This window comes from Arvicanthis niloticus, chromosome 19 (assembly GCF_011762505.2).
Source record: "Arvicanthis niloticus isolate mArvNil1 chromosome 19, mArvNil1.pat.X, whole genome shotgun sequence".
NCBI classification, from domain to species: domain Eukaryota; kingdom Metazoa; phylum Chordata; class Mammalia; order Rodentia; family Muridae; genus Arvicanthis; species Arvicanthis niloticus.
The window spans coordinates 52,951,654-52,977,691 of record NC_047676.1 but is presented as its reverse complement, the minus strand read 5'-3'; the positions used below and the strand labels follow the sequence as shown (position 1 = coordinate 52,977,691).

Below are 26,038 nucleotides of genomic sequence, written 5' to 3'. Positions count from 1 at the left end.
TCACACACATGTTATGGCACAAGTGCACCACCAACACACATATGCACGAATTCATAAATGTAATAAAAGAAGCCCAGATGGCTGGAGGGATGGCTCAGTGGTTAAGAGCACTGACTGCTCTTCCAGAGGTCCTAAGTTCAATTCCCAGCAACCACATGGTGGTTCATAACCATCTGTAATGGGATCTGATGCCCTCTTCTGGTGTGTCTGAAGATAGCTACAGTGTACTCATATATATAAAATAAATAAATATTTAAGAAGCAGCAGCAGCAGCCCAGAGCTTGCTGTAAAAAGATTTCCTGAGAAACTAGAGGCAAAAGAATATAAAGCAAAAACACAAATTAAGATCTGTCTTGGGGGAGCAGAGCAGTGGTGGTACACGCCTTTAATCCCAGCACTTGGGAGGCAGAGGCCAGCCTGGTCTACAGAGTGAGTTCCAGGACAGCCTGGGTTACACAGAGAAACCCTGAGGGGTGGGGGGGTGGGGGGATCTGTCTTGGGAGAAAAGCTCCACAGCCATCACTCCCAGGGCCACATGCTAGGCTAGCCACATGCTAGGCGGCCTCCAGTAAGACTTTGGCTGACTGAATCTCTACTCTGGTGTCTTCAAGCATGGAAAAAGAACTGATAGAAAAGGAAATGGAAATCCACACAGTGGAGTCCAGCCAAGAAATGCCTCAGACTTTTTTTTTTTTTTTTTTTTGAGATTAAATTCAAAACTTTATCTCAAAAACATACCTCACTCAAACAAGTTTAAAGAATAGAATAGTTAATTTTGGGGGGTACACAGGATACATGGATACTAAGGTACACATTCCAATTTAAAAAAAAAAAAAAAAAAAAAAAAGGTGGCGAGCAGCACAGAGGCAGGAGGATCTGTGAGTTCCAGGCCAGCCTGGTCTACACAGAGAAACCCTGTCTCAAAAAAAAAAAAAAAAAAAGCTTTGATGACAGCACTCTCCACTTCCTCTCTGCTCTGCCTTCATTACAAGTTCACATGCCCACAGTCAGGCCAGACCCACAAGCAGCCAGGCTAGCAATGTGACAGAAGTCACCAACGCTGAGAAGGGAGGGAAATGTCTACCGTCACGTGCCAAGCAGTCTACTGTTTATTTTAGCCCCACCCAGGTAGATAGGATTATCAGTATTTTCTGGTGAGGAAATTAATCTGCTCAAAGTAAAATAGAAGAAGAAATGGTTGGTGTGGAAGCTGGGCCTTGTCCCTCTCTCAACATGTTGTTCCTTCCCAATTCCACCCCAGCTTCCTGAGGTGTGCACTGTGTGTAGGTACATCATGTATCCCTGAAACAAAGAAAAGCATTCTTCTTGCCTTAAACTCACCACACTCTAAGATACAACATGCAATCTCTACTTGTCTAACTTCATATGAGCAGCAATTAACACAAAATTCAGTCACTAGCGATGCTTAGAATTCCGCATCGCCAGAAGGGCTTCTGCCTGCTCCATAAGCAAAGCAGAGAAACAGCCCTGCACAGAGAAAAGCAGCTAATCTCAAAGTGCATCTCTGTTTTACAGCCTGCCCAACCCACCTTCAGGAGCAAGTTCTCTACACTGAGAGGTCCAACTTGTTTTTCCTGTTTCCTGGTATTTTTATACCTGCAGATAGTCAACCCTGACAAAAGCTACAAATACCTTCTCAAAAGTTCTTTTTTTGGTTTTTGGTTTTGGTTTTGGTTTTTCAAGACAGGGTCTCTGTATAGCCCTGGCTGTCCTGGAACTCACTCTGTAGACCAGGCTGCCCTGGAACTCAGAGAGATCCGCCTGCCTCTGCTTCCCAAGTGCTGGGATTAAAGGCGATCGCCACCATTACCCCAATCCTTTTTTTTTTTTTTTTTTTTTTTTTTTTTTTTTTTTTTTTTTTTACACATGTGGACCAATCCTACAAACGAAGAGGCCATAGACTAAGTTGGAACAAGTGACTAGTTAAGCTGCTCAATGGCACTACGGCCTTTTAAGGCCTTTGTGTTCAGTTCAGCTGCATGCTCCCCTAAGAAACTGTGTATCAACAAAGACAAATTCTGTCAGAGATTTGGAAGCCAGTCAGGAGCTATTAAGAGGTCTGGGAGCAAGAGAGGTGGAGGACCTCACTCTCACTAAGTGAACCTTATCGGTTATCTAATCTTCAGCTTCTCGAAGAAACAGAAACCCCAGGGAAGGCTGTTCTTCAGTACACAGGTATTTCTGGCTACTGCTCCTCTAAAAGGCCAGAAATATCCCTGAGCCACCACCAGCTGTCCCAAACACCCCTCAGTTTACTAGCACCCTTCAGTGCCCTTCGGCTTACTAGGGTATGGTATGTCATGGAACAGAAAGGACTTTTACCTACAATTACTCAAAGGCTAAACAGGTCTGCCGTATAAAGCTGTGGCTAGACTTCAGGGAACAGGGGCTCTCAAACCATGTTCCCCAGAAGAGCACATACAAACCATCAGCTCCAAACCCACTAAATCAGAAACCAGGGGCAGAGCAGAGTAAACTGCTCTAAAGCTGCCTCCAGGGGATCCTGGTGGCAGCAATGGAGGAGAGCACTGATGTGGGCAGAATGCCCTGGGCTGCAGACAGCCATGCCCGGCTGAGATCATTACGCCTATCCACATGGCTGACTTCAGAAACATTAACTCTTGGTGCTAGAAATCTAGGAATTGCAGCTTTCAGAGAACCACAAAAAGCACCCTCCAGTTCTAACACAAACTCTTTCTCTTCCCACAGACCTCTCTAAAATACGCTCTGTTTGTTTGTCTGTCTGTCTGTTTCTTTCTGTCCTTCAGCCTCTCTCCACTCACAGTGGACCTGAAACAGTCAGGGCCTACTTACTGTACTCCTCTTCCTGGGTGGTACAGACAGTCAGTTAAGCAGCTGTTACTTCTACTACATTCTGTTCCATCAGAGACCACAGACAACCATGACATCTTCCCGATGGTGACAGTCCAGTGAACCAATGGTACAAACAAGAATGCTTACACTTGGGGAGAGTGGAGGGCTAACCGAGTCTCATCAGTTGTCTAAGGCTAGTAATCAAGATTGCCTGGTCACTCCAGCGGAGATGACACAGAAAGCCTTGAGGAAAACATGTTTTCACTGTAAGGCTGAAGCTCCGTAGACAGGAGTCAGTCACACTGTGATGGTACATTTACGTCCTTACATCTTGCATACTCTTACCCAAGCTGCAGACACTATCAGTTACCATTCTAACTGAACTGTATTGGGTGTAGATGTGCTCAATATATTTCTTTCTAACTTATCATGATCTCAATGAACAGCGATTTTATCAAGACATAATCCCCATATAAAGTCTAGGAGCATTGGTGCCTATGCACAGTTTATTGGCTACCAAATATATTTCTATAAAGCTTTTTTTTTTTAAATCATTGGGTCAGATTATACTGGTTGACCTTAAATTTTGACAGCCTAACTATGGACAAAATATTTTTCCTGTTTACAGACATTATTATTAACCTATTATATTAAAAACTTCATCAGAAGTCAAGGACACCAAACTCTATCCTGGAATGGTCACAAGTAACAAGGTCTGAGCTGCACAAATTCTGCTCTGACTCTATACTTTCATGGTTTGTTTGTTTGTAAATTTTTCTGTCAAAATTATGTTAGAAAGTTCAAACCCAAGTCATGGAATGCCCTGCACTGGAAAGAGTCTGAGTGACAGGGCCCAAGCCATGTCACTACAAACCACCATCTCATCTCTGAAGCCTGTCTGCCCCTCAGATCTTCATCCTCCTTCAAGAGAATAACAATCCCATCTCAGATTCTCTAACTACATCAGGAGAACCTGAAACTCGAGCTCTGAATTTTAATTGCCAATTGACCAGATAATGTAGTAATAAAAACTTGATCTCAAGGCCAGGCACAGTAGCACACACCTCAAAAAGTTTAAAAAAAAAAAAGAAAGTCTCAAGCACATGTTCACAATCAACTTTTAAATATTTACCATAGAGGTATAAACTTTCCCAAAGCCAGTCTTAGATTTATCTTAGAAAGTGAATATGCATTTTTCTATAGTTACATAGAAACTGCACACTTGGTAAAAGGATTCTGACCGAAAAGTTATTAGCATGAATAACTTTGTCTTTGTAGAATCAAGGTTGTTAGTCCTTCTCAACTCAGCCCTAACACTCATAGACGAATGGTTCCTGCTCTGTCATTCTCAGCTCCTTAGAGCATAGCGCTTGCTCTGTTCCAGGTCCTGTTCTATCAGGCAGAAAGGGATAGGAGTAACAGGGCAGCCTCGGTAAGAGAAGGCAGCAAATACATTCAAAACTACTCAGAAACTTACTGTAAGCTATTCAGATTATACCCTGAACTTATACCTAGTCAGATGACTCCATACATATAAACAACAGGGAAATTGCAATTGATTCAAGTAGCATATTATTTATAATGCATCCTGTCAGCATCTTTTCCCTAGACGCCCTCTCCTCACTCCACACAAATGCTACACCAAGTGGCCAGTCAGTGAGTGCAGGGAGGCCATCAGACCCAATTCAGGGCCCCTTTCTAGCCAGTTTGAGAAGCATTAGTATGAAATATTCAAGCTAAATTGGTAATACATATATCCCATTACTTGGGAAGTAGAAGCAGGAAGGTCAGAAGTTCAAGGTCATCCTCAGCTACCTGGGCTACATACAACCAAGAGGAAAAACAAAATCTCAAAAACTCCAAGTGTCTGCTTTCTGCCCTTGTTCTCAAGATGAAGTGAAGCTTGCCCAACCAGGAAGAACAAGGTTAGCATGCAAGTCCTAAGGACCTTTAGAAAGTCTCCGATTTTAGTTGTCACTGATAACATAACCTCACCACTATTCTCTGAAGCTAAGTTGTTTTAACCCTTTCTAAGGTTTCATGTGTTGCCACCCAATAGTCTTCTTTTTACCTAAGCAAATACATGTCATTTCTGTCATACCTTAACTAGGACATCAAAATTCTTCCCTGTGTAGTCAGCTGTTTTCCTTCCCTAAGGTTAGACACATATTTTAATCAGCTACATCTCACATTAGTCTTTAGAGTCAGACAAAATAACTGCACAAAGTGAGCACTGGAACCAGAGATGTTCACATGTATCCAGGTACTCTCTCCAACCAAATGTGGGTTAAAATATCAGAGTTCAGCCAGTGGTGGTACACACCTTTAATCCCAGCACTCTGAAGACACAGACGGGGATCTCTGTTTGAGTTTCAGGCTAGCCTGGTCTACATAGTGAGTTCCAGGACAACCAACAGCCAGGGCTATATAGAGAAACCCTGTGTCAAGAAACAAACAAACAGCCAGGCAGTGGTGGCGCTTGTCTTTAATTTCAATACTTGGGAGGCAGAGGCAGGCGGATTTCTGAGTTCGAGGCCAACCTGGTCTACAGAGTGAGTGAGTTCCAGGACAGCCAGGGCTACAAGGAGAACCCCTGTCTTGAAAAAAGAAACAAACAAACAAAAAGTAGGAAAGACAACATTACACATAAAGAATGGAGAAATGGGGGCCTAGGAGTCACGCCAGTCCATCTATCTAAGAACTGAAGCCCACAAGAAAGGGTTTGTTTGCCTCTTGATAATACAGACTCGCTAGAGCCTGGTTTTCTAGCTGGTAGGCCTGTGTGTGGCAAAATATTCACAGGTAATTGTGAAAAAATGCATTCAATACACAAGAACACTTGAGGGTTCCTTGCAGTTGTTGTCTTTGAGACAGGTCTCTCCATGTTGCTCAGATGGCCTTTATCTCCTAGATTCAAGCATTCTTCCCTCCTCGACTTCCACATTGACTTCCCAAACCCTGAAAAGCACCTCCATCATACAATCAAGACATTGGAACATAGAGAGGAAGCATATCCTCATGCTGACTGGACAATGGCACTTTTGATATCCACATTGCTTAGTCACTTATGCATGACACAAACACCAAGCAGGGCTTAGTCTATCTCATGCTTCATAAAGGTTGCCCTTTGCCCCCTATCAAAACTCACAAAAATCAAGATATCAGAGACACTGCTTGGGTTTTGCTACCTCAACAATCGGTGCAAAGTAGAAAGAACTACATTAAGCCAATGACCAAAACAATCTATATAGACAAGGGTTAACAGTGATGCACTTCTACTGTTGATAGACAGACAGTATAAAGTCTAACAGTACCAAGAGCCGTGGCTCAGATAATAAGTGGGCAAGCTTTGGAAAACAATTTGGCATTATTTTATAAAGAGGTATGCTCACGAACTCTTCACCCCAGGAGTTCCACACTTGGGTGTGGGTTGAAGAGAAATTTGCTCAAGTGTAGCTGAGTCAAAGAGGTTCATATTCCCCCTGGCACTGGACAAAGAGACACCTTGTTGGTGATGTTGGTTTTTTTATCAGTCAGAGGCAGAGAGGGTGGCAGACCTTTGTTCATCCTAGCTTGAGGCCTGGCTTGGTGGCCAAAGCTGTCTTATGTCTAGGACTCATAAAAATCAAATCAAATCCAGGCAATGCAGCATGGGAGGAGGAAGACAGACACAGACCTAAGGACTGCCATGCCACCCACAGATCTCCCCGTCAGCGCACAGCACAGGCAGGCTACAGACACCTGCTTGGGCTAGGTCACTCATGCCCTCAGGGTCAACTCTCCCCACTGCTGCAGGAGGGGAGGGAGGGCGGGGGGTGTTTCCCCTGCACCCACGCCATACCACCCAGCATGGATGGAGGATTCTGTCACCCAGGGGCCCACCAGGAACCATCACAGTGTGTGAGTATGTGGTGGTCAGGTGGGAGAGAAAGAGAAGCAGAGCGGCTTGAGCATTCTGAAGAGAGATGGGACTAGAGACTCAGGAGAGGAGTACCCTGTTGTGAGTGGCCAGCCAGCTCTAGGACCACAGTGAGGTCCCAACCCCAAGCTGCTGCTAAGGGCCATGACTGAGTCTATGGCTACACAGCAGCAGGAGTTGGTATAGATATCCATGGGGATGTCTCTGATTGGGGCAGTCACTGGGACCATTTGGATGTCCAGGGGCTGTGCAGAACTGCCCCCACCGCTCACTGAATGTGGCACTCTAGCAAGCTGGCTCCACCTCTCACCTATGGCAGCACTCAGGGAGCAGGCCCTGGCCTCAACCAGGCAGCAGCGCAATGAAGCTGCCCAGGTGGTAGGATGTGGGTAAGCATTCTCTGAGAATGTGAGTGTGGGAGAGCTGACCGGGCCTTATTTGTCATGGGGTGGCACCGGTGCAGAAGTACTACCTCAACCCTTGCCACATGCAGCAGTCAGGAGAACTGGTCGTGGGGTCATGAGGAGAAGTGAGCTGGCCCCACCCTCTGTAGGCTGGAGCACTTGGGAGAGCAGGTCTTGCACCCCATCTGTGCATCACAGAGCTAGCCCTGTTGAAGGAGGCACAGGTGAGCTCCCAGAGTGTGGGAGAACTATCCCTGCTCCCCTCTGCTGAGAGGTAGCCTGGGGGTGGGGAGATGACCTCTGCCCCCTTGCCCCTCACTACCTGAGGCAGTCGGGAGAGCCAACCCTGGGGTCATGAGAGCAGGTGAAGGGGCCTGTTCATCGCTGGCTGGACAGTACCATGGAGCTGGCTCTGGAGGTGTGGGTGCACATAGAAGGCCCTGAGGGCTTGAGAGCAGGCTGAGATCAGGGCTTTGAATTGGCTCGCCCCCAAATCTATGTCATCTGCTAACAGTTGGATGTGTGAAAGGCCAGTCCTGCTATTGCAAAGCTGCAGGATCTCCATGACACAGGGTAACAACAACATAACTGGGAGGAGTCCTGATAAGGATCCGATATTGATTTCATCACAGAAGTCAGAGATCTCAAACCAGACCAATGATTCACTGCAATGAACATTTGCAAGTGAAGATGTGTGGACACAGTGGGACACACTGGGACACGGTACAGCTTCTACAATGAGATGTTTTCTGTGCCTTGTTTGTTGTTGTTTGTGTTTTATTTTGGAGGGAAGGTTGCAAGGGTGACGGGCAGAAATGAGGGAACAGAGAGATGGGCAGGACTGGGGTGCAAGATGTGAAACTCACAAAGAGTCAATAGAAAGTTTTTTTTAGAAGGTTCATAAAAATAGCAATTGTGTTTCTGTTTTGCTTTGTGGCGATGCTATTGATCACACCCAAGACCTCCAGCACACTAGGCACACACTCTACAGCTGAGCTATACAGACCCAGTCTACCAACACTATTCAACAGCCCATCAACAGCACCTCGATGAACTCTCAGGGGAGTTCAATCCAAGATCATAAGATCAGGGGATTACACTGTTGTCACTAAATACAACAATGTACATGAAGCTCTTTAGCCTAATATTGAATCTAAAATCTCCCTCTCCACCCAACCTTCCCTCTCTCTGTCTCTTTGTCTCTGTCTGTCTCTGTCTCTTTCTCTGTCTCTGTCTCTGTCTCTCTCTGTCTGTGTCTCTCTCTCTCTCTCTCACACACACACACACACACACACACACACACACACATGGGGGTGGGAGTGATCCCAGGGCCTTGCACATGTAAGGCAAGTGCTCTCTACCACTGAGCTACGCCCTCAGTCCAACATTCTCTATGAAGCTAAAAAATGTTTTTAGACAAAACCTTGGCTAGGAATATGTGTTCATAAGTGTTCCTTATGAATCAAATGACAGTAACAAGAAATGTTATGCAAGCACCAAAGATAACAATGTAATGAATCAAGAATTGTGTTAATCTACTTGTATATGTCTTAAGTCCCTGTTAGAAACAAAACAAACCCAAGGAAGCCTGAGAGCGTGAAATACTCAGTTTCAAGCCAAGCTTTGCCACAAACTCTGTGACCTGATTTTTATGAATGAAAATGCTGTCTGCAGATGAAATTCAGGCTCAACACCAATCTTCATCCTCTAACACTTTGTAAACACACCATGAGAAAATAATTTGTTGGCCTTTTATATAATTGCTCTGGTCAAAATGTGTTCATAAAAGGAAAGAACAGAAGAAGTCAACCTTTACCAAAAAAACAAGGTGGCTTTTAGGAGATACAAGTTCAGTGTCAGTGCAAGGTCACATGGGGAAGTTAAGTTAGGACTTATTTCATACTGTAATTGAAAGTGAGTTTCACAGACTAGGGACTGGTTTGGTGTACAGTGCTTCTCTAGTACAAACTGGGTTCCAACCTCACAGAGCACAACAAGAACACAGTCTAGACCAGAGACAGAATAGAAACCACAAAGGAATGGACAGGAGAATCTAAGAACACAAAAACCTAGAGCTCTGTCAATCATACTTCAATGAAATGGCTGTAAAAGAACACTGAAGACAAAGGAGAGAGACCACGGGAATCTGGAAAATGTAACGAGTAATTGTAACACAGAAAGCTTTGTGAGAATGGCAGGAAGAGAAGACAGAACAATCCAAAAGAAAGCCAACCCGTTCTATTTAAGTGATAAGACAATATATGGCAGACAAACCTGCTTAATCACAAAATGTTTCTAGATGAAACTCCCAAATTTGACAGGAATTGAAGACTGATAATGTCCAGAACAGGAAAAGGTGTTGGAAAATAAGCAATTTCAAATGTAATCAATTAACAGATTATGCAGAGCTTTTAAAACCAAGGCAACTGGAAGGCAAGTTGCTTAGAGACAAATGCTGGCACAGATATAAAGAGAATCTTTGCACAGTCGCTGGGAAAGTAAACCAGTAGAGTCATAGAAAAGTCAACTCCTGAGAACCTTCCAAACAGAACCACGGTGTGATCCAGGAAACACACTAATGGGTTATTGAAAAAGGAACAGAGAGCCTGGGAGTGATGGCACATGACTTTTATCCTCACCCAGGAGGCAGAGGCAGAAGGATCTCTGAGTTCAAGGCCAGCCTAGTCTACAGAGCGAGTTCCAGGATCTATCTCGATAATAGTGAGATCCTGTCTCTGCACTTCCATGTTTCCTCCCCTGTTACAACACTCAAGAGACGCACATGAGACTGGAGAAACGGCTCAGCAGTTAAGCTGCTCTTCCTTAGGACCCAGGCCTCCCATTCCCCACAATGCACTATTTGCTAGGTGTCCAGGAATGGACACCCTTTCCTTGGTCCTGCAAGCCCTAGGCACTCATGTGGTCCATAGCTATACATGAAGGCAAAACACCCATACACACTCAAACTTATAATACATTTTAAAAAATAAATATAAATAACTATGGGTCCATCAACTAGAGAATAGATACAGCAGATGTGCTACAGGGGCTGCAGAGAGGGCTCAGCAGTTCTGAACACTTCCTGCTCGTCCCGGGGATCTGCGTTTCATACACACACACACACACACACACACACACACACACACACACACACATACACACACACACACACACACACACACACACACACACACACACACACACACACACACACACACACACACACACACGGAGGTTCTGATGCTAACCCTGTTCCCCAAACGGTTCTTGATTTGTCAATAAAGAAGCCCAAGAGCCAATTGCTGGGCAGGGGTACAGATGGGACTTCCAGGTTCCAGGAGGAAAAGGCAGACACAAGGAAGAAAAAGTGCTTTTCTGCCATGCTTTGAAGGAAGAAGGATGCAGCAATCACGTAAGGCCTGGGGGAGGGGTGGGAGGAGGAGTTGTGATGGGGGAGCTTGGGCCTGCGGCTTCCGCTACGGGTGGGTGGGTGACCAACGATGTTTGGCAGGGGCTAGGTGAAACAAGACACTAAGTTTAGTACTGGAGGAGAGACGGAAATAAAGGCAAGCCTTTGAGAAAGGAGTTATTCGGGCCCAGCAATTGTGCCTAGTAGGCAAGATATAAAGTAATAAAGTTGTCTGTGTGTCTTTTATCCTTGGATTCAAGAGTCTTGAGTGGGAGCTGGGTGGAACAAAAGGAAAGCGGCAGGGGCTGGTAGCGAGGCAGCTGAGGGGTGGGGGAGGCGGTAGCGATTCTTAAAACTTAAAACACGCAAAAGACACACACAGCACATTTGTTTGGTTTTGTTTTTTAGAAACATGGTCTCACTATGTAGCCCTGCTGTCCTGAAACACTTGTAGACCAGGTAGACATCATCCTGCCTCTGCCTCCCAAGTGCTAGGATTAAAAGGTATGTGCCACCATGCTTGCCAAAATGTTATTTTTATACTAAGAATTTCTTGCAAATTGTCACAAACAAAAGCCTATATTTAAAATTCCAAAGACTGACAAAAAACCTAATTGCCAAAAATAGAACCAGGTTTGACTTACTGGATGTCCACAAAAAGAATACTCCCTGTAAATGTGTAGGGATGGGGATAGACAGGAAGGACTGGAGAGAGAAAAGGGAAAGGGGAAAATTAGGTCATCTATATTTTAATATTTTAATATATTTTAATTTTTAAATGATTAATTAAAAACTAAAAAGAAAACAGTGTGTGGAAGTCCCATATGCCTTTAACAGTTGTACAGTGCACAAACAGTGCTGCTATAAATTCACATTTTCTTAATTATCTAATGGCTCCATGTGCATTCCCTTTAGCTTACTAACACTACTGTGGAGAATCCACCCTATAGAACTGAAGACATGTACACAAGAAATACAAAGTAGGTTTTTTTAGGGGTGTGTGTGTGTGTGTGTGTGTGTGTGTGTGTGTGTGTGTAGTGGTGGTGGTGGGAGTTAGGGGGTTGAGACAGAGTCTCAACTATGTATCCCTGGCTATCCTGGAACTCGTCTCCAGCCCAGAGATTTGCCTACCTCTGCCTCCCAAGTGCTGGGATTAAAGGCATGTGCCACCACCACCCAGCTAGGGTTTTTTTTTTTTTTTTTTTTTAATTGTTATCTCTGTATGCAATTCTAAATGGCAAATGTATCCATCAGCACACTGTGGCATAATCACATCAATCAGGTAACTGTGAAGAATGTAAGGTAGATTCATCAAGATACCTCATAATGTAAAACAGGCAAGATGAAGGGAGAGCGTTCTGATACAGCAGCTGGTGGGAGCCTTACAAAATAAGACAAATGTGGTGGTGCATATACCTGTAATCCTTGCTACTTGGAAGGTTAAGGCAGGTGTATTAAGAAAGTTAAAGGCCAGCCTGGGCTACACGAAGAGTTCAAAGCCAACCTCTACTAGATAACAAGACGCTATCTCAGGGGTGAAAAAGGATAAATTAAAACAGAGCAGTCAAGATGGTTCAGCAGGTAAGGGAGCTTAATCCCTGCAACTGAAAAGAACAGATAATGAAAATCGACTTTTGACCTCTACATTCATGCCATGCTACACATACACACAAACAAGCAAGCAAATAAAGTAAAATGATGAAATTAAAAAAAGCCATACGAAACTAGAGGACCTTAAGGAAACAAGAAATGGGAGAGGCCAAGCATGATGGCCTTTAATCCTAGCACTCTGGAGGTAGAGGCACGTATATCTCTGTGGGTCAGGGCTAGCATGGTCTACCTAGCATGGTCTAGGACAGCTAGGGTTACATAGAAAGACCTTGTATCAATAAACCAAAAAGATACCCAAGATAGCAAGGAATGATCTTCCTAAATGACCTTTTTGTTTTAATTCAGCCAAAGGCTTCTTAAAAGCAATCATGCAGAAATGCTTTTCTCACCAAACTACACAAATAACAAAGTATCAAGGTGAAAGATGCAACAATCCAAATGAATTTCTCCAACCTGACCTGGCAGACACAAGAGCCAGGTCGGCATCCTCTGCAGACTGACTAGGAGGCACAGGGAACCAGGACTCATGGAACCTTCTAACAAAAGACAGATGTTCTCTGTGACTGTTATGAGACAGATACTCATGTATAAAAACTGGAGTTTAATTTTTTTTCAAGAGACAGAGCTTCTCTGTGTGGCTCTGACTATCCTGGAACTCAATTTGTAGATCAAGCTGGCCTGGGACACAGAGATTTGTTTGCCTCTGCCTCCCAAATGCTGGAACTTAAAGGTGTGTGCCACCACCACCCAACTAAATTTTATACTTACTCTGAGTGTGGTGGTTTTTATAAGGATGGCCCCCATAGGCTCATATATTTTGATGCTCAGTCACTAGGGAGTGGAATTATTTGAAAGAATTAGAAGGATTAGGAGGTGTGGCCTTGTTGGAGTGGGTGTGGCCAGTTGGAAGAAATGGATCACTGGGGCTTTGAGGCTTCAAAAGCCCACACCAGGCCCAGTCTCACTCTCTCAGCCTCTCTAGATCAGGATGTAGCTCTCAGCTACTATCCCAGTGCCATGCCTACTGCCATGATGATAATCATCAATGCATTAAACCTCAGAAACATAAAGCTGCCCCCAATTAAATGCTTTCTTTTATAAGAGTTGCCTTGGTCATGGCATCCCTTCAAAGCAATAGAACAGTCACTAAGACACTTAGTATATGAATAGATATATATCATACTTTAATTTTAACAGTATCAAAAAACTTTCAAGCCATTTATCCCCACATTCAGGAGGTTAAGGCAGGTGGAGCCCTATGAATTCTAAGCTATCCTGATCTAGATAGCAAGCTGTAGGCCAGCCAAAGATACATAGTTATACCCTATCCCACCCACCCCTAAAACAGGAAATATGATTTTATTACATTTTTTATTTAGGTGTCTGTGTGTGGATGTGTGTGTACATGTATGCATGAGCACACAACTCATAGGAATTGGTTCTCTCCCTTAACCCTATAAATTAATATAGGGTTACCAGGGCTTTTTAAAAAAATGGATCAGTGATTTAGAGAACTGGCTGTTCTTACAAAGGACCTGGATCTAACTCCCAAATATAGATAGTAGTGCACAGCCATCTGTAACTCCAGTTTCATGGGATTCAACACCTTTTCTTGGTTTCTGTGGATATTAGGTATGTACATGTTCTGTAAGCAAAGCACCCATAGACGTAAAATAAAATTTGAAAGAATCTCTGTTATTAAAAAACAAAAGGTCATGAGGCTTGGCACCAAGTATCTTCATCCACAGAGCCATTTTGTTGGTCTCTAAAACTGGTTTTGAGAATGATTTAATGACATGATAAAATATCTATAATATTCAGTCAAAATAACAGGATTTTATACTTACATAAAGACCATGATTATACTTCTGACTTAGAATTAGGAAAAATGACAAAAGAAGCATATCAAACAGGTATGAAAAGAGAATATTCAAAATTCTTTCTGCTTAAAATCAGCTGATATACCCTCTTCTCCTTTAGTGTGTGTGTGTGGGGTGGGGGGAGTCGGGGTTCAACTCAGGGACACTCTCATGCTAAGCAAGCACTCTATCATTTAGCACCTCTAATGCCTCAAAATAAAATCAAATCTGTGATTTCAGGGAGTAACAACATAAAAGTCTATCTGGAATAAAAACATAAAGCTCTGTAGAAGAAGTAACTAAAAGAACACGTTATAGGGCTGGAGATGCAGCTTAATACAAAGTTGCTTTCTAGCTTACACAAAGTGCTGGGCTCCATTCCTAGAATTCCAGAAAACAAAATAAAACACTACAACAAGCCCTTCTGAACACTGGAGAACAGCCTGGTACCTACTCAATGACTATAAAGGACAAGGTAGGCAAAGGTAGGCTCACTTTACAAAGAACAACAAATCCAGAAAAGGTTGTCTTTTACTGTTTATTATAATGCTTAGTACTAGCCTCCAAGACTAGGAGTCTGCACGTAGTCTGAGGGACCCCAGTTAATTCTGATTGGTTACTATAGATGCCAGCAGCCAATAGCTGGGGGAGAAGAGACGTGGGTGGGCTTTAGGTTTCCAGGTTAGAGACCATGAGGAAGACAGGGAAGAAGGAGAGTGGCCACGGCATAGAAAAGCAAGGAGAACCAGCATTGCATAGATGAGGAGGTGGAGGAGGAGGAGGAGGAAGAAGAAGAGGAGAAAAAGAACCACCACGACCACCACAACAACAAGCAGGAGGAAGGAGAGCTGCCATGAAACAAGAGAAGCAAGAAGAGCCACTGCCCGGGCTAGGGGCCAAGAGAACATGGCCCAGAGGGCTGCCTGGCTGGAACTATGGGCAGCTCAGATGAAACACAGTAAGTAATAACTTGAGATATAGATAGGAAGTAGATTCTAACTTCATGGAGGACAGGCAGCTGACCAGCTATTGTGCTACTTAAGGCATGTTAAAATACAAAGGGTGTGTGTGTGTGTGTGTGTGTGTGTGTGTGTGTTTCATTCCAGGAACATAAATGGTCAAAGGCAGGAAGGAACACCGATGGGACTTATTAAATTACATTTAGTACAACCTCCCTCAAAACAACAACAACGCTCTCCCCCCCCCCCCCGCTCCCCCCAAATAAGGTAAAGAAACCACTTCCACAGGAGATGCAGCAGGACTGGGAACTTAAGAGTGTTGCAAATATTCTCATATAGATGCAAAAGGATCTAGGGAACGAGGAGTGATCCTAAAATCTAGACGTGGCAAGATTTAGTATTGTACTAAATTGTTAGACCTATCCCAACTTGTGAATGACACTCATCACTCTAGTCCCAGACTAGAGTTGGACTGAAATGTGTGACTGAGTTCAGCCTGGGTAAGCAAAGAAGAATAGAAGAAAAAATTGCTTGAAGCTAAAATATCCAAGTCACTTATCATAAGGTACTACATATGAAAATAATAATGTTTGTGGGTATATACTGGGTCAGAGGTTGAACCCAAGGCTTTCTACATGTTAGGGAAATACTCGACCTAGCTATGCCACTAGCCAAAAGGAACACCTTTTCTTTTTTTTGGTGGGGGGGGGGAGTATTATATTTACATTTCAGATTTTATCCCCTTACCCCACTTCCCACCACCACCCAGAAACCTCCTATCCCATCCCCCTCCTCATGCTTCTATGAGGCTGTGCCCCCACCTAACCCCCCACTCTCACCTGCCCACCGTCACATTCCCCCCCACTCAGTGTTCATCCTTCATGGGACCAAGAATCTCCTCTCCCACCTATGCCCAACAAGGTCATCCTCCCCTACATAAACAGCTGGAGCCAGGGGTCCCTCCCTATGTGCTCCCAGGCTGGTGGTTTAGACCCTCTGGTTGATTGGTATTGTTGCTCTCCTCATGGGGTCACAAACCCTTTCTGCTCCTTCAGTCTTCTCTCTAACTTCTCCATTGGGAAACCCTTGATCATATCAGTGGTTAGCTGTGAGCATCGTCCTCTGAATGTGTCAGCCTCTGGCAGACCTCTAAGGAGACGGCTATATCAGGCTCTTGTCAGCATGCACTTCCTACCATCCACATCAGTGTCTACATTTGGTGACTGTACCTGGGATGGATACCCAGGTGGAATGGTCTCCAGATGGCCCCTCCTTCAGTTTCTGTCCCACGTTTTGTTTCCATATGTGCTCCCTTGAGTATTTTTGTTATTCCTTCTAAGTAGGACTAAGGCATCCCCACTTGGTCTTCCTTCTTCATGAGCTTCATGTGGTCTGTGAGTTGGGTCTTCGATATTCCAAGCATTTGGGCTAACATCCGCTTATCAGTGAGTAAATACCATGTGTGTTCTTTTGTGAATGGGTTAACTCATTCAGGATGATAATTTCTAGAAGGAACGCCTTTTCTTTTTTCTTTCTTTTTTTTTTTGGATATTTTATTTACATTTCAGATGCCATCCCCTTTCCCCAATTCCCCTCCCTAGAAAACCCCTATCCCATGCCCCCTTTTCCTTTTTGCTTTTATACAATTTTTTTTAAATGTTAATCAAAGGCCTTATAAGTTTGGTAATGCTCAATCAGAAGTGTAACCCAATACCCAACCTAGATATATCAACTATCTTTGACTGGTGGAGACATGTGAACATCGGCCTCCATGTCCCCCACCCCCGTCTTTCTCTCTCTCTCATCACCTAGACTGAGTTAACTGAAATTATGAAAAGCACAAAGCATAGCTTCTAAAACTTAGCCAATTTATGGATACTACTGAACACCTGGACAGTCCCAATACTACAAAACATTGGAGCATGTGATCTTCAGCCTTCTGGCCCAGGATCATCTGACAGACTTTAGTGATGCAGAATTATTGAGGGTTGATTTTTCTGTCTAGGCAGACATAATCAGTTGACTGTTCTGCAAGTGTGTCCTTTTCTGGACATTAATTTGTCTGTAGATGGAAAGAGGCAATTCTTGCCTAGTGGCTGTCTCACTACAACTGGAGTAACTCCAAAGATGCTCAATTTCTTCTTAGAATCAAAGACAAGAAGCTGTCAGGAACAGACAGGTCTCTAATCAAAATGAACATTGATACAGAAATGTTTGTAATGTCAATTCTGTGGACTTCTGACGTTTTGAAAACCAACTATCCATGTAAGGTAATCTGGACTGTTGTCTGTTAACTCCTCTCAGCTATTTCTAAATAAAATATAGAAAACACCCTAGCAATAAACTCCAAGCCATGAATTTGCTATAGGCCCTTAACTCACACGCTAACCATCTCAAATTAGTTAAAGTTAAAGAAGGACTGGGTCTAAGCCTTGTATTCCTAAATGTGTTATACAGGCACAATGCCTATGAGAGTAACAATATTCATCTCACTTTTATATCAATAAGAAGCTCGTACCAGTGAAAACCTTAAATTTGAGATCAAAGTAAATTTTGTACCATTTAAGAAATTATAACTTCATCTTGATAACAATTATACAGATTTCTATCACTAGGTTATGGCTATGAAATAAATCCTAGCTAACCCTCCCTGTAAGGAATGCCTTTTCAAGAACGATCTTTCACTTCCTTGCCACTACCATGAGTTACTGCAAATATCTGTTGCCAAACTATCAAAAGCACTTATAACTGATTAAACCTTCTGGACAGTAAACCAGGTGAGAGGCTAAAGTTCACTGTGTCTCGAGTATCACTGGTGCTGGGCTCCCTAGAGCTGGTTTATTTATTTATTTTTTTAAAGCCTCTCGAAACTGTAAGTAAACAAATCCTGCCAGCCAGTGAAAACCTGACACACCCAGAAATTCTCAGCAAAACATTTACTCACAGTCCACAATGGACTCTCCTATTCTATCTATAGGCGGCCTCACCTGGAGCTAAAGTTCGAAAGAAAACACTCCCCCAAAGCTTCACAGAGGAAATGGCTTCCTACAGAAGGCAGGGAACAGCACCCACCACTTTTCAGCTGGCAAGCCACACCTTTTCTGGCTTTCTTTCTTTTCTTTTTTTTTTAAAAAGATTTATTTATTGTGTATATGAGTGCACCATTGCTGTCTTCAGACACACCAGAAGAGGGCATCAGGTCCCATTATAGATGGTTGTGAGCCACCATGTAGTTGCTGGGAATTGAACTCAGGACCTCTAGAAGAGCATATAGTGCTCTTAACCACTGAGACATCTCTCTAGCCCCCTTTCTGGCTTTCTTATTAACATGGCTTCTTTTTTTTCTTCACTAGCTAGAAGTTTCATCTAAGCTTGTAGATTTCCTAAAAACTCAGGCATTTTGAACATCAGAGCTAAAGGAGACTGTACTTTATCAATAGCCCTTTTGAAGCCCTCCTACACCCCAGTGCCAGTGTCCACATCGACCCTACCCTAGAGTCAGCCAGGGTCCAGTATTCCAATTAGTTTGCATGGCAAGAAATCAGTCTGGCTAGAACCAGGCAAAGTGGTAAAGGCCTGGGATCCTAGCTTACTTGGAGAATGAGTTCAGGTCCAGCCTGGGCAACTTAAGGAGATCCTATCTCAAAAAACAGGAAGTACAGGAGTGTGGTGAGATGGCTTAATGGGTCAAGCCCTTGTCTTGAAATTGTGAATATGTAAGTTCAGCTCCCCAGAACCTGGTAAAAGCCAGATGCAGTAGCAGGTCTGTAATCAGAGTTCTGGTAAGATGGAGGCAGACACAGAAGCATCCTAGGAAGCCCCCAGGGCCAGCTGGCATGGCAAGTGCACACACCTATACTTACAAGCAGGAATACACGCGTCCAAACACATCCCCCACACAATTTACTAAACACAAACTCACAAATATCAATAACAATTAGCCAGTACAAAAACCTAGAGACAGAACTCAGTGGCAGACAGCTTACCTAGCATGTGCACAAGGCCCTGGGTTCAGTACCAAGTACTGAAGAAAAAAAAGAAAGACAGGGAAGAAAAAAAAGAAACCAAGTGTTTTCACAGCATCCCAATAGAAACAAAGTCTCTTTCCACATACATCTAAAGGGTTGGGTAACATTCCTTGCTCAGGTGCTTTTGAAGAACGATTCCTAGGCTTTCAGAAAAAAAAAACACCACACAGGAAGCCTGGTAAGATTTACAGTGTGTTGCCCTCCCTCCTAAAACAGAAACTTCTGTAATCTCTGTCTTTGTCACACTCAGGTATTTGATAAGCTAAATGAGATACAAGTGAGTCACAGTGACTGGCCATGCTGCTATCAATTCGAAGGTTACCAACAGCCACCGTTTCCACAATGCTTCTGCCAATCTTGACCCCAGCTGACTCCACCCTATAGGCAACAGTGTTTTCCTCCAAACCGGAAAGAAGGAAAAGGGGGTGGGAAGGAGTCCTTCTTGCCTTCTGCAATGACCAAGCTTTCTTTGTGACTTTTTTAGGAGGTATTCCTTCCAGAGCCTCGATCTACTTCCTGAAAATAGGAATGATTTTACTTTAATAAAGCAATTTCTGCTGACCTACCTTTTAAATATTCTGAGCGAAACAAACAACTTGGCCCAGTGTGGCGGCTCATACCTTTAATCCCAGCACTCGGAGGCAGAGGCAGAAGGATATCTGTGAATTTGAGGCCAGCCTGGTCTACAGAACAAGTTCCAGGACAGCCAGGGCTGTTACACAGAGAAACTCTGTCTCAAAAACAAAAAAACAAACAACATACACAACCTACAAACACAATGATTGTAAGCATGAAGTTTAACAAAGTACAGAAAAGAAAAAACAGAACATAAGGTGAGAATTTAATAAAAGGTTCAAAGTGTTTTGCTTTGTTTAAACTTACCCACTCTTCAACATTGGGGGGCTGTTCATCATAAACGTGTTCCTTATCCCACAAAATATTGGACTTATCATACCTGTCCATCTTTCTTCGGGTTTTCACAGCAAAAAAGATGATTAAAGCAAAAGCCACAATAATCATGAACCCCAGGACAATGGCTATAGCCTAAAACAGGATAAAAGATATTAACAAAATTAATTTTGATTGCTTTAATTGAAATCTACCTTCTGGTAGCTAAAGCCCTTACCAAAGGGCCTGTGTACTTGTGGTTTAATGGGTATAAAACTAAAAGTAAATTGTCACAGATTAGTTCTATCATAAAACTAACCCACACCACCTGGACTAAAGCTAGCCAAACACATACAGACAGAGTGGGCCAGGTGCACATAAAAAAATGACATATTCCACATGACTCAGTACTCAAACCCTGCTTAGCTAGGAACTATTAGAACTCCCATTTCACAGCTACAGGAGTTTTGTCTGCATGTATGTCTCTGTGAGGGTGTCAGATGCCCTGGAACAGGAGTTACAGACAGGTATGAGTTGCCATGTGGATGCTGGGAATTGAACCCAGGTCCTCTGCAAGAGAAGCCACCACTGTGCTATCTCTCCAGCCCCCCCCCCTTTTTTTTCTAGACAGTGTCTCATGTAGCCCAGGCTAGCCTCAGAGTCTCCATACGTTGTTCAAGGTAATTTCAATCTATTATTAATCTTCCTACCTCTACCTCCCAGGTGCTAGGATTAGACAGCCTCAAACTCTTACTCTAAAGAGTTTAAAAACTGCTATTTTCAGAAGTAGTTTTAGATACTAAATCGTACCTACAACCCTGCCCATGACACATCCCTGGCAATTCTTTTTACACTGTTAAGTTTTGGTGCCATAGGGGAATCTATCTTAACATAAATGATAAAGATATGAATCTAACCAACTTATAAATTAGAGCAAATGGATGAATGATTCCTCTGATCTAGCAAGTCCATCTATTTTCAATGCCTTTGTTACAATGCCTTGTAACAATGAAGCCTCCTCCCCTTGATGGCTCACTTATTGTCAGGCAGATGCATTAGGTGGCACACTGGCCTGGGCACTTGAATTGGAGGCCAGTGCTGGTTACACAGTGGGGGGCAGGAGCTCCCCTTCCTGCTTTCTACCTCACAGTGACATCCTTTCTCAAAATATATAGGTTTCAAGTAGCCAGCGGATTAAGACAGACGGGCATGTAGTGAGTTTAGACACACAAATTCTGCCACTTCTCAGTGCCCACCACAGACAGGTCTGAACAGTAGCAGCAGGCACTCTGAAAACCTACACCAGCAAGCAAAACACTCCATCTTCAAAATAAAGGAAGGCAGTCAGTGGAGAAAGTCTAACCCAAAAGAGTGACTCATTCAGGAAAAAGAATGGGAATTCCTGAGTCAAGAGGAGGAAAAAAAAAAAAAAAAAAAAAAAAAAAAAACCAGCAGCAGTATTTGTGGTTTAACATAATTAAGATGAATCACAGTTTCCTAAGGTCAGGTTTTACTCCTGCAGCATGAGGAATCACCTGGACAAAAAGGTACTAACTCTCTGGAAACTACCAAATCCATTGAAGAAAACAGGAAGAGGCTCTCTGTTCATTGACTGGAAGATTTACAATTGCAAAGATGACAAGATTCCCCAAAACCAATCTACAGATTTGGGGCGACTCTTCAAAGTCCTAGCAAGAGGACGTGCAAAAACTAAAACTCATCCTACCATGCACAAGGTTATCCTAAAGGATAATACTAAAAACCATATGGAAATGCAAGAAATAATCTAGTCAAAATAATTTTGATCCAAGTTAGAGAATCCATACATCACAATATCAAAACTTACCATAATGCTAAAATAAGAGAGTATAGTATAGGTATAAGGACAGAAACATAGATTAATGGGATCAAATGACACTAAAAAAAACAAATGTTCATGTTTATGACCTGTCTGTGTGTGTGTGTGTGTGTGTGTGTGTGTGTGTGTGTGTGTGTGTTTGTACATGAGTGCAGTTCCATGTGTGTGCACATGGGTATGCTTGCCTATACACGTGTGTGCCTATCTATGGGAGGAGGTCAAAGGTCAGCAGCTGTCTTCTCTATCACTCTTCTTTTTTTTTTTTTTTTTTTTTTTTGGAGAAATAGTCTCTCAGTGGACCTAGAGCTTGTCATTTCAGCTAGATTGGTTGGCCAGGGAACCCCTAGGAGCTGCCTATCTCTGTCTCATCCACACTGGGGTTACATGTGCACACCCACCATGCTTGGGTTTTTTTCATGGGTTCTGGGGATCCACTCAAGTCCTCATGGATTGAGCACCCACTCTACCCACTGAACCATATCCAACCCCGAATATTTCTAACTCAGGGCCTCATATGTGATAAGCAAGCTTTCCACCAATGAGCTATATCCATCTTCCATACAGTCAACTCATTCTGGACACTGGCATGGAGAAAATTAAGTGGAGCAGGGAAGGCAGTTCATGTGCCTATAGTTACATCGCTCAAAAGGTCGATGCTATAGTAGGTTCTCAATTTTCAGGCCAATGTGGGCTATACAATAAGACCCTGACTCCAAAGACAATGAAATAATTAAAAAGAAAAAGCAACTTTTATAGAGAACACTTACTTTCTTTGATAAGACATCAAAAGCAAAAAAACATCAAAAGAAAAAACAAATGAGAGTCTATCAAAACTAAAGTTCTGTGTAAAGAATATGTTTTTAAAAAAACAAGTTAAAAAGAGAGCTAGCAAAATTAATATGGGCTAATCATTCATACGGACTTGTGTGTATATCATAAAGATTTAAAACAGGCCAATTTGAAAAGTAAAATTCTGAATATCCAATGATGACAGATGTCCAACACATACATTAAAGTAGGCTCAGTACCATTGGCTGTCAAGGAAAAACCAATCAAAGCACAAGTACGGCCAAGTAGCAGGCCTGCAATTCAGGTACTCTGGATGCTAAGGCAGGATTGCTGTGAGTTCAAGGACGGCCTGGGATACATAGAAAATCCTACTTTGAAAACAAGATTAGCCGGGCGATGGTGGCGCACGCCTTTAATCCCAGCACTTGGGAGGCAGAGGCAGGCGGATTTCTGAGTTCAAGGCCAGCCTGGTCTACTGAGTGAGTTCCAGGACAGCCAAGGCTATACAGAGAAACCTTGTCTCAAAAAACAAAACAAAAAAAAAAACAAAAAAACAAAAAAACAAAAAAAGAAAGGAAAAAAGAAAAAAAGAAAAGAAAACAAGATTATATCTGCCTAGACAGAGTAATCAGCCCTTAATAATTCTGCAGCACTAAGGTCTGTCAGAAGATCCTGGGCCAGAAGGCAGAAGATCAGATGCTCCAACGTTTTGAAGTAGAGCGAGTGTCCAGGTGTTCAGAGGTCTCTATAAATTGGCTAAGTTTTAGAAACTATGATTTGTACTTCCCACAATTATAGTTAACTCAGTCATTCTGGATTTCTGATGGGGTTGAAAACATATAGCTATTGACCTTAAGAGAAAAGATTTGAGTGGATGGTCGTCAGCTGACATCCATCCTAAAGCCAGGTTCAGAAGTACATGTTTTAGTTAGAATAGATGACAGAGGAGCTGGTTAGTCAACAAAAGGATGGACTGGGTATTAGGACTATCCTGTACCTCACTGGTACAAATTGGCATAATTATGCTCTAATTGTATTTTGAGAGAAAAGTTTCATTTTAACAGGAAGGGTGATGTGTAGGAGGAGCTAAGGTAGGAGGAGTACTGAGAAGAAGAAAAGGAGTAAGAAGAGGAGAAGAAGAAGGAAAGGAGAAGCTAGGTGATAAAAGAGAGAAAGAGGGGGGAGACAGGGAGCCAGATGTTCAAGTATCTCCACCAGTCAAAGATAGTTGTTATATCTAGGTCGGTCAGTGGGTTACACCTCTGATTGAACAATTCCAAACTTATAAAGCCCATGATTAACAATTTTTTTAAAAAAATGTATAAATGCAAAAAGGAAAAGGGGGCATGGGATAGGGGTTTCCTAAGGGGGGTGGGGGGGAATGGGGATAGGGGATGCCATCTGAAGTGTAAATAAAATATCTAATTAAAAAAAGAAAAAGAAAAAAGAAAAAAAAAAGAAAACACAGAAAAAGCCACCTAAAATAAAGGAACACTTCATAGCCATTAGCATGACCAGAATCAGACAGACTGACAGTCACAGGCTCTAGACAGGAACAGAAAGATTAGACCCTCACACATTTCTAGAGAGTCACCACGCGGCTCATCAACTACTCACAACTCAAGAGATGCTCAGAGCCATGCAAACACTTGTACATCAAAAATCATAATAACAGAAGTAAGAGAATAAGTGGAAGCACCCTTAATGTCCACAAACTGATGGGTCAGTAAAATGTGACATGTATTCTTAAATCATTCATCAATAAAAAGAAATAAAGGACTTAGCACACGATGAAAACACATGTAAACCCTTTTTAAAATTATGCTAAGTGAAAGAAGCCAACCATAAGAGACCATATCTTAAAAAAAAAAAAAAAAATCTATGAAATGCCAGAGAACAGGCAAACATAAATTGTAAATTGTGGCTGCCCAGAGCGGGTTACAAAAACATGAGCAACTACTAATGGACACAGAAGTTTCTTGGGAGAGACAGTAAAGACGTTCCACCACTGTAGCAATGTTACACAACAAATCACCAAGATATCCTTTAGATAGGTATTAATATATGGAATGTTAATCATGGCTTGATAATGACATCCAGTCCCTCCCCAACATTTTGGCATAATTTAAAGTAGGGCTTTGACATATTTTTTATAATGTTCCCATACTGACTGTTCTAGTCGAGTGTCTCTAATCTTATGGAGAGGAGATTGGGTGTGGGGAGAACAAAAAACTCCTCATACCTCCTGGGGATCCACCACACAGTAGTGATACAAATATTGATCCAAGTAGAGACCAGTGCCTCCCGGAGTATAAAACTGGCTGCAGATGGTATATATCTGTGACCCGTACATAGATCCAGAAGCCTGGGCAGTTGGGTTGACTCCCATTATGTACACGATCGTAGCAATGAACACCATTATGCCCAGGATAGCACTGACTATGATCACAATCAAGTAATATCTTCTCGTTCTGGACATTCCAGATCTTATAACACTGGTAACAAATATTACCAAGGAAGCAATGAAGCAAAAAGCTGCCATGGCCAACAGGAAACCTTTTGCTGCTCTTGGGTCTGTATACCCTCCATAGCCATAACCATAGCCATAACCATAGCCTCCATAGCCACCTCCATAGCCGAAGCCACTTCCATAAGGGAAGTTTAGGCTCCCTCCAAAGAGGCCCGTTCCATAGCCTCTGTCCCAAGCAAGTGTGGAAGCCACACAGGCAAATATGGCAATGCACATCACAATAATGAGCATGGACAGGATCCGAATCACTCCTGGAGGTGACGTCCACTTGTAGAAGTGAAGAATTTCATCTTCTGGGTAAAAGGAGTACGCAGGCTGAGAGAGCATCGGCCGAACGTGCATTTCTCCACCATACATGTCATTGCTTGGTGCATAATGATTGGGTTTGCTGAAAGGGACATAAAGAGACCTGAAGTTAAAAACTGTCTGGAATAAAATTAGCCTTGTAGGTGAAACTATTTTAAACCTGCTGTACAGTAAAGGGGTTGCTGATTCCGTAGGAGAACAAGTCAAAAGTGGATCAAGTTTCCAGCTGATGCAGACACTGCTGCTCTGGGAAACGTATTTGACTGTGACTGTTCCAATACATTTAAGGGCAAAGGACCTCCAAAATTTGCCCTGTGTAAGGATCGTCTGGAAATATGTAAAATGTCAGATATTGGGGCTGGTGATACTAACTCAATGACAGAGTATTGTCTGACAAACACAAGGTTTCTGAGTTCCATTCCCAGCACTGGGAGCAACCACCGTGCATGTGGATGGGACTCAGAGGGCTTTAGAACAACGTATCAAACACTTTTTCCCTTGTGGCACAAGCTAAGTGCATGTAAACACAATGCCCACGTCACCAGCCTATTCAGGGTCCTATACAATTCCTAGCCGCCTTACTCTTGAAGGCTGACTGCTGGAGGTGCCAGGCTGACCTATGTGGGCATTGTGCTTGGTAGTG

The 26,038-nt window shown here is 42.9% G+C and overlaps 1 protein-coding gene and 1 non-coding gene across 5 annotated transcripts in view; one reads left to right on the top strand and one right to left on the bottom strand.

Annotated features, from left to right (window-relative positions):
- Ocln (occludin) overlaps positions 1 to 26,038 on the bottom strand; it is a 52,283-nt gene that overhangs the window by 15,137 nt on the left and 11,108 nt on the right. For 3 of the 4 annotated variants that reach the window (XM_034523676.2, XM_034523678.2, XM_076916292.1), the window contains 2 exons: positions 24,802 to 25,477; positions 19,907 to 20,068 (listed from right to left, as the gene is read on the bottom strand). In XM_034523676.2, coding sequence (XP_034379567.1) covers positions 19,907 to 20,068; positions 24,802 to 25,477 — 838 coding nt within the window. The remainder of the gene's footprint in view (positions 1 to 19,906; positions 20,069 to 24,801; positions 25,478 to 26,038) is intronic. The other variant, XM_034523679.2, reaches the window with a different exon arrangement.
- LOC117724079 (small nucleolar RNA SNORA48) lies at positions 6,313 to 6,457 on the top strand. The gene has a single exon (XR_004608767.1). It is a non-coding gene; the product is annotated as a small nucleolar RNA SNORA48 (small nucleolar RNA).